Here is a 9,344-nt window from a genome sequence, read left to right on the forward strand (position 1 = left end):
GGCTATTCGAATTTCTCTGAAGCTGACAGTCGAAGGACAGAGGACCCGGATGGTCTGGGAGTTAAGTCACCTCAGGTAAAGATGACGATGATAAAGCGAAGGGTCCCAAGCACGAACATCTGCGTACAGATCCGAGGGCTGGGTCACGCCTCACTCATAATGTTCCTCACCGGGGAATCTGCGACTAGGGGTCTCTTGCCGCAGACTTTCCTTTGCGGTGGGGCAGGGTGAGTACAGTGCCAGGGGAATTCATGTTGGCATTGCCGTGGGGGGCTGAAAGTTAGAACACCCTGTGAAGATCACTTTGATAAATGTGCCCCTTCCTTTAGCCATCAGTAAATGTTCCCATGCTCATTCCCACGACTACTCTTCTTCGTTTTGCCCACCTCTCCTCCAACTCTTCCACATCCTCCACCTGGTTCTCTCCTTCCCCAGGGCAGGTGTGTGTGTGTGGGGGGGGGGTTGTTCCTTCAATATTAAAAGGCAGTGGTACAGGTTCTGCACACCTGTGCAATTCCTACCTTCATCAGACCTGCTCTCACTGCCAGCTCAAAGCCTTTCTATTTGATCTGATTTGAGAGCACACATCCCGGGCATTGAAAGCAAACGCTGAGACTATGACCAATAACGGAAAGAGTGTTACCATCCGTGTAGCAATTTTACCTGCTTGTTGATAACCCTGAGATAGGTTAGAATAACCTTCCTTGAGATTACCTGTGTAGAATCCGGTCTCAACCTATATTAATACAACAGGATTTCATTCATTCTGACATTGCAGAGACAAGGCAGGGAGAGTGGTGGGAAGGAAGCAGATCTAGGGGAGGAGGAGAAGTCTGCGTTCACACTAGCACAGAAGAAAAATGACAGCCAAGTTAGGTGACGCTGGAACGTAACGTAGCCACAGCTTTATCACTCTGGAGGCACATTTTGACATAATAACAAACTACCGAGAAAGAACCACCTTTATCTAGGTCAGAATGACAGACTCCCACGTGTTGGAGAGCTTGGGGAAACTACAGTTTGAAACATCAGGAGGACTGCAATCTGTACAGAGATTTTCATCAGGTCTCGACATTGCCTCATGGTTTTCGTCCAATGCATTCTAATGACTCCACTGGCTTCTAATGGCATGGCATTTTGATTTCAGAGCCTACCAAAATAAAATGAACCACATTTTATGACGACTACATTTATAATAAGATGCAGATGGTAAAGGAAACAGATGCCTCTGACATCATCTCCCATTTGCCTTTAACTTTTGCAGACACTGGCAGTCTGTAAACTCATTCAAAGGGATGCAGGATAAGTCAGGCAGTATTCCAATTCTGTTTCCAGTCTAAAAAAACAGCATTGCTTTCTCTGAGTCATACAGTGATAATTCCACAAAAAGAAATCGGATTCTAAGTGTCAGGCTTTAATGCAAAATTAATCATCAGGGAAAAAAAAAAAGTTCCCACAATGTCTGGACTTCAACGATTAGTAATAATGGATTGTTTTGCATGACAGTGATGGAAAGGACAGGGTAGGCGTGGTGCAATGGGACCGGCTGTAGCTTCAAGGAGGCAAGAAAGAGAAGAGTTTTAAACAGACAAGCAAGTTGAAAATACTCTACCAGCCCTTGGCACCCAGACTGTTCAAAGACTGACTCCTTATTATTTCTAAGTAAAAAACTTGAGGCTTTTCAGAGCACTGTTTCGGACCTGAAAAAAATGTTCATTCTGTATTTCCCAGAAGGAATTCTATAGTTCTGATAGGAGCTCTCACCATTTCCGCAGTGATATCACCGAACATTATACACAGGGAAAAAAAAAAATTTTTTTTGGTGCAAGATAAATGTGTTAGAAGATCTTTTAAAAAAGATAAGGAACTTTTATAGTCCATCTTGAAAGCAAGAAATGCTTGGGCAAAGCAGCAATTGAAAGGCCTTTAGCATTACTGGAGGTTCCATGATAGATGAGCACAGTTACAGATGAGGGAGACGGCTGGACAAAGACTTGTAAAATCTTACCTCCCCTGGCCGCCATCATATAACCTCATCCATGCCTCTAGCAGGAACATTTCAGCAGGAAAAAAAAAAAAAAAAAAAAAAAATCAGAAACAAAGGCAAGGAAAGTCGTGACATAAAAATAAATCCTCCTAGGCCAAATATGGTGCCTAGTTTTAAAATAATCTCTGTGCAAGTAACAAGCGGAAAACGCTCGCGCACGCGCACACACACACAAATTACAAGAATAAACCAACTCTTTACATCCACAAACCGGGCTGCAAAGGATTAGTGCAAATTTTTGCTGACCTGCAGCATTTAGTCCATAAACTTTGGATATCCTAGACGCTCCATCAATGTCCAGCAGATGTTCTCAATCAGCTTAATTTCATCTCTAGGCAAGTTTTGTTTCCAAATATTAGTATTAGTCGGCGATATTTCCCCTTCATAGGGAAGATAGAAAAGGTTTGTGGAGGTGGCGAATAATATTTGGTTTAAACTAGCAGGAGACAAAGGTATTCCAAGAAAGGCAAAGATCCTTTCAGTGGTTTTCTGAGGAAAATGTACGATATCTTCAAACTTGATCAGCTGGTAGCTGGTGGGCAGCAAATCTGTATTTATTCTCAGGGCTGCGGCTGTGTTTGCCAGCCACAAATGGGACAACAGGGAGACTGCATCTGACTTGGGTTTTGATAATTCTCTCCTCAACGATTCATATTCGAAAGCATAGCCTGAATTTAAGTTGCATTTGCCTTTACCTCCCCCTATTTTAAACAATTTAGCTAAATGCTCTGGTACATTTTTCAAAGAGTAGAGACTTGGTTTACTACTGTACAGCATTGAATAAATCCATGCCCGAGGGTCCCTCACTATGTACAATGCCCTCATAGAAGCTCCTAAGACTTCTTGGAAAAAATGAAGCTTTAAAGTCCAGCTCCCGCTGCTTAAGCTGAGCACAGGACGCGCGCTTGGGTAATAGACCAGGTGTCTCCTCAAAGCCCTAATATATTCAGCATCTCTATCAAAGGTGCCTTTCATTCTACTTCTTTGTTCGGACAAAGATTCTCTCCTTTTCAATTTTCTTTTTTTGTCCTTATTTGCTGTAAAATATTGGGCCAGTTTAGCTCTACTGGGCTCATGCAGATGGATATTTTGTAAATGCAGTTTTGTGTCTTGAACTAAGGACTGCAACCAGCCTCGGAGTAAACGGAAATGCACGCTGTGGATATCCGATGCCTTCCATTCACAGGCATCTACAAATGAGTCAATTTCAAATTCAGTTTCAGGAATTTCAATGTAGGTTGTAGGAACTCTGATATAGAGAAAATCACTACTGTTGAAAAAAAGTTGTTTGAGAATTTCAGCTCCTGAACCAGGAAGTGAGGTAATGACGACGTCGGGAAGATCGAGGTGGTTCCCCTGGGAAGACAAAGACTTCGAGCCTGCCTCGGCCTCCGTCCTTGCCCATTTTGCACAGAGGGGCTGAGTGCAAGTGCTCCACACGTCCAGCAGCTCAATAAACCACAAGGCAATGACAAGGATTAAGATCCACCGCATTAGCTTTCTAAAAGAAAGGTAAAACCGCCACTGAAAGGTCAAAATCACCAAGCTAATGCACAAAATCAACCCCACTGCTATATTAAATTTAAATCCAAAGGGGAAAATAACCCTATCTTGTCTTACGGGCTTTACTATTGCTTGAGTACCCAAACCAAATCTCGTTATTTGGCCCTGATCAGCCACATTGGCAAAGCCACCAAAACCCAGGTAATCGAATCTCGTCTTCAAGTTATGGTAGTCAGTTACAATGGACACAACATGTTCAGTATTATTGACATTGAGAGAAATCTGAAGTCCAGAATTGGAATTATCAATAAATCTGCAGCTGGAAACATTGACATATGGTCCATAAAAGACATATGCAATCCTTGTGATTGTGGATTCCATCTGAAATGTGACATTAACGAATTGAGTCCACCGTTTCTTAAATTCAGCAGCTTGCTCGGCTTCCTGTATGCTAGCAATGGGACTGCTGCCACGATGATCAAACCAGAACATTCTGTAGTGTGCGTCCCACACATCCATCATGGCGCCATTGTACCTGTTCAGAAACCTATACGGGATGTACTTAAAATCGATGTCCAGATTATGAAAGAAGGCACTGACAGATTTTATTGGGGAACTGTCTTGCCTCTCAACGTGATCAACAACTAGCAGAGTTTGAGAATTTAAGAGGAGCAAAGCACGATACACACTTTTCAGCTTCATTGCTGAAGAGTAAGCAGACACTGCTTCCCCACTCACAAATATCATTTCTCCATGTTGAGAGGCAGTAATGATTTCCCCTGCCGCATCACCAGCCTCCTCACCGGTCCACTTAAGCCACTGTGCACATTCTCCCAGCTGACCTTCCCAGGGCTTATTACACTGGCTTGTGGGGGACGGAGCAAATACCAGTACGTTGTTAAGGTGGCTCAGCTTGGGTCCATAGAGAGCTTCGGAAACAAAGACTTGCCCATTGGGGGCAAAAGTAAATGAGTTCTGATCTGGATGTTCGTGTCCTGGGTTAAAGCTTCTCCACCCATCAATCCAGGAGTATGGCTGAAAGTGAACTATGTCATACACGGCTCGCCCCCCTAGCTTCCCAGATTTAAAAGACACAAAGGTATTGGTCTGTGTATTTGGCAACCCAGCCCCATAGGTGACAACACCCCAGTTAGGGAATGTGTGCATTTTTGCAGTACCGTATTCAGCAGGAGGCTGTGGGGCGAGCTGGGGGTCATACCAGATGAACTCGGTGTGAAGAGTACTCCACCTCTGGGCAGTGGAGGGGACCATTGGTCCATCTTTAGGTCGGTGCCTTCTAATTTGCTGAGCTAACCAATTCCCAGCTCCATTCTTTAAGATAAACTTATCCAAAAACACTAACTGGCTCTCTGGACCATAAAACCAATTATAATTGGAATCTGCTATACCCACAGTTCTTTGGAAGCCTGGTAAAAGGGTGGCATAATAGAACCAAAAGTGCATTTTTAACCAGTTATTATCCAAGTTGTTGATGTTGAAATGACGCTGGGCTAGAAAAACATACTGTGTGACTGATTTAGCCGTGTAGCTTCCATAGGCCACACCTTCATCCAAAGAACCATCGACGATGTGATTCAACAGAAACATCGTCTTTTCCATCACATCTACGACAACCTGTTTCCATATATTTGCTTTAGATCCTTTATCTACCCCAGTCACCAAAGCCCCGGTGAGTAACGCTATCATGTTAGTAGCCTGGTGATTATGGAGAAGTTGTTTGCCCCAGGAACGGACCTTGGAATACTCATACATTTCCTCTGTAACGGCCCATATTTTTCCCAGGTATTTTTGTCTTCGATGATCATCCAGTAGGTTATACAAAAAGTCAAAGGCAGTGGCAAAACCTGTTAAGGAATGGCCAACGGGAACCTCATCCCCTGGTGCATTTTCAACTAGCCAGTCTTTGTAGCCAACCATCCTGTCCATATATTCCAAGACAAACTCCAAGGCAACTCTGTCTTCCGGACATAACAAACAGTACAATGCTAAAGGAGGCAGATTGTTACCGTAAATCTCATTCCACTTGGCAGCAAAATCAGCATGCTTGGGTGGAGGTAGGTAGTATGTGGGGTTGGACAGCATAACTGTGACTGCACTTCTGATCGCTCTAAAGAGATGCAAATGGCTCGTACGGGACTTCTGTCTCATTGCCTGGATTTCTCCAGCATCGAAATACAAACTTGGATGAAGCACACTTTTTTCCAGCTTTTGATGGGGTTCGAAATCTTGCACTTTCTGTGTCTTAAACTGATCTATATCCTCTGTGAAAACTGCCCAGTCAGAGTAATTGCTCACAGATTCCTCAAAAGTAGAGAAAGCAAACATCACCAATGCTAAAAATAAGAAATGTCCTGTAAACATTAACGCCATGATCCATCGGGGAGTCCCTTCCTTAGGCATACATGTCAAAAACAGTGCTCAATGTATTTCTCTCTGTCTGGAATAAAACATACATTTAAGGCCTTGATAACACAAAGACTAAAAATCATATATACTGTGAAATCCAGCTGACATTCGGTTCATTCAAAGCAAGCTGGGTTGCCAAAAAGAGAAAACTTATACTGTCTGTGTCCCTGACACAGATCTGCTTCCAATAAAACTTCAAGGAATGTTAAAACCTGTATAATGTTTCTGTATCACATAGCAAACAGTGGTATAGTCAAACATACTATAAATTCAGGATTTACTTCATTTACACAAATCTATCTAACATGAAGAGTCAAAACACACAGTGTAAAAAAAAAAAAAAAAAAGAGTAAACACTCCAGAATCCGAATTAAAAAGTCGTTCCTAGGGTAGGAAACCATCTCTAGTGATAAAATCACCCACACGTACGATGCTTGTGCCCGTTTGCCCAAAGGAGCTGATGATGTACTGAAATTCTTGAAGTCGACTTGGCTGTTATCTCTTTCCACTTTTTACACTTTTGCTTTGAAAATTTTTTCTTCTTCCATTTTTGGGAAAAGAACATCCTCAACAAGTGTTCGGAGTCCTACTTGGCTTTAAGAAATCAAAATTTCTGCCCTCATTTCAAATCTGTCTTGTTCAGGCTTACTTACTCATCACCCATTACGACCCAGAGAAAGCATTTTCATGTCTTCTTTTATCAGCTTCATCTGTACAACTACAGAAATCGAATCTCTTCAGCCACCTAGGTACTTCTTTTCCAATCATGAAGTAACCACCAACTGGGAGAGAAAACTCCCGATTCACCAAGAGGGATGGTTCTTTTCTGTTCCTTTTTCATGACACTCCTTTCTGGAGGAAAAACAAAAAGAAATTCTCTGAGGCTACGGATATGCCGGGAGTGGACATGAACTGATGACTTACATGTTCTACAATCTCTTGACAGAAATTTTAGAATCACGATAAAATCTGTAACTGAATACAATCTAAGTGAGCTCAAGTGATCCTTTTTTTTTTTCCTTACACTCTTAAATGGACAGATTAGGACAACAATGAATGGTGGCAGATGACAAGTAGCTACAAAAGCAACTTTCCTGCAGCATTTATTTTAACTGGGGCTTGCTTTACTCATTTAACGTGTTTTTATTCAAGGGCGGTTAAACAAAGATGAGATTCCTGCTATCATTCTTGTTGATTTGGTCGCAAAGGACTCAGGGACAAAGAGCAGAGGTTGAAAGGACCTTTTCTGGTTCCGGTTAAGGGATGCGCTTTATGGGATCAAAAGGCACCTTGTATGGGAAACTGCTGCGACCAGTCTCGTTTCTCAAAGGGGAAATGATGGCCACGCGTGGGAGCAAGCAAGCGGCGCTCCGACCTCACCTGCAGCCTCGTCTTCCATCCTCACAAGAGGCCACCAGAGGGAGCTCAGACCCAGACTAAGATGCAGCGTCGCCTCTGCCCGTCTGGTTCTGAAGAGCCTAACCAAGTTTCAGTCTTGGACAAGTCTCCTCTCCGTAGGAAACATCAACGCTGGAGTTTCCTGAACCGCCCCGCCTGTTGCATTTTTTTTTTCGTTCGCTTCCTCGAACCTACGAACGTGCCGCCCCCGTCCTTCGCTCCCCAGCCTCGACCTCTGGCTGTGGTTTGGGGACAACGACCCCTAAATGGCCAAGTCCGCTTACCTTCCGCAGATGTGGACAGGGTCTCCCGGCTTCGCTGGGCCCAGGGAGGAGGAGGTGGAGAGTTGGAGAAAACTGCTCCGCACAGGGAGCCTGGCCGCGCCGCCCCCCGCGGGGCTCCCCGCGCTCCGGGCACGGCACCCCCCCGCGCTCCAACAGGCTGCGGCCCCACGCTTGTCCCCCGCCCCGCGCCGCGAGGACACGCCCGCCCTCGGGGATCGCCGGACGCTCCAGGCAGCAACGCACCGCGGAAGGCAGATCCGCGCGCGATGGGCGCTTTCGCGGGCGCTGAGTCCAGCGGAGCGGTGGAGTCCCCAGGCCGCGACGCTGCCGCGATGCCGCCGCGGCCGCCGCTGCTCGGTGCCAGCTCCGGCCGCGCGGCCCGGGGAGGGCGAGAGACGGCGGTGCGGGCCGGGGGCGGGGCGGGAACGAGACGGGGGCGGGGCCGGGGCGGGGCCTCAGGCCCGGGAAGGGCGTGGGAGGGGGGAAGGCGAGGGATGGGCGGGGCGGGAGCAAGGCGGAGGCGGTGTCAGGGGCGGGGCCTCGGGACCGGGGGGCGCGAGAGACTGTGACGCGAGCCGAAGGCGGGGCGGGAACGAGGTGAGGGCGGGGCCTTAGGTCCGGGGGGCTGTAGGGAGAAGAGAGACCGCAATTCGGGAAGCCCGGAGGGAGGGCGGGCCAGGGACGCGCCGAACGCCCCATCCCCGGATCCCAAAGCGAGTCTGTGCGCGTCTCGAGCAGTGCGAGCTCGGGGCTGCGGTGGGGAGGGGGACATTTAGAAGCGCAGTTGCCTGAAGCCCTCGCCCTGCTGCCTGGGTCCTGCAGACACTCATCCTTCGGTCACCGGGGGGCGGACGGCTGGGCCGGGGCGGGGGGGAGGGTCGGAGAGAGTTTCTGGGCGTGATACAAATACCGGGAGACGCGGGAACAGGCGGGTAACGCCGTGGGATGTCAGGAATTACCCTCGGGACGAGCAGCGGGTGAGGACAGAAGGAATGACAGGCAGCTTGGCCGGGATTGCTGTCACTTAGACAAAATCGATACACCAGGTTAATATGGGAATGACTTCAGAGCTCGGATGCTAAAGATCAGAGGAAAACAAAAAGGATCATCAGCTCTATTGATTGACATAATTTATCTGGCAGTATAAATGGGAAACGGTGTGGGACAAACAAGTGGAAGGAATCTTTTTCTCGTTAAAGAAATGAGAAGCGAAATTCGGTGAAGACCCACAGACGGGAGACAGTGTCTCCGTTACTCTGAGGCCGGATAGGCTAGAGCAGCTGGGAATCCTGTTGTCCTGGACATTGGGAATTTCTCGCAGATAATCTGAAATTCCGCTTCCTCTTGAGCCAACAGGGTCTGACGTCAACTATCACAGTGATTCAGTAATCATAGGAATCCCGTGAAACATCAAGCCTCACAAATGAACAAGCCCACCCTCGGTTACGGATTGGTCATAGCTTCATTTCCCTCCAACTCCAGTCCATTTTGGTAAAATGGACAGATTCGTCCATTAAGAAAGGAGCGACCTTGCTTAGATCACTTCTTGGTAGAACTAAATGGTAGACCATAGCTAGCAGAATAAATTTCAAGTAACTTATCTTGGAGGTGAAATGTGGCTTTTACCTCATTATGCTTCCACTTTGTCCTCTTTGGGACCCTACTCCCCACCCAAACGGCCAAAC

General features: G+C 46.6%; 1 protein-coding gene across 3 annotated transcripts; it reads right to left on the reverse strand.

The window, feature by feature from the left end:
- Nucleotides 1–890: 890 nt before the first annotated feature.
- Nucleotides 891–7,974, reverse strand: DSEL (dermatan sulfate epimerase like). 3 transcript variants are annotated; one of them, XR_006821088.1, is made up of 3 exons: nucleotides 7,660–7,974; nucleotides 2,009–6,829; nucleotides 891–1,150 (listed from the first exon to the last, which is right to left on the reverse strand). XR_006821088.1 is itself a non-coding variant. In XM_046025733.1 (3 exons), the coding sequence occupies exon 2, from the start codon at nucleotides 5,969–5,971 to the stop codon at nucleotides 2,303–2,305; it is 3,669 nt and encodes a 1,222-aa protein (XP_045881689.1). In that variant the 5' UTR covers nucleotides 5,972–6,829; nucleotides 7,660–7,974; the 3' UTR covers nucleotides 891–2,045; nucleotides 2,294–2,302. The 3 variants fall into 3 exon arrangements, 2 of the variants coding, with proteins under 2 accessions (XP_045881689.1, XP_045881688.1); XM_046025733.1 differs by having other exon boundaries at nucleotides 891–2,045; nucleotides 2,294–6,829; XM_046025732.1 differs by having other exon boundaries at nucleotides 891–6,829.
- Nucleotides 7,975–9,344: the final 1,370 nt, after the last annotated feature.

Source organism: Meles meles, chromosome 12, assembly GCF_922984935.1.
Source record: "Meles meles chromosome 12, mMelMel3.1 paternal haplotype, whole genome shotgun sequence".
NCBI classification, from domain to species: domain Eukaryota; kingdom Metazoa; phylum Chordata; class Mammalia; order Carnivora; family Mustelidae; genus Meles; species Meles meles.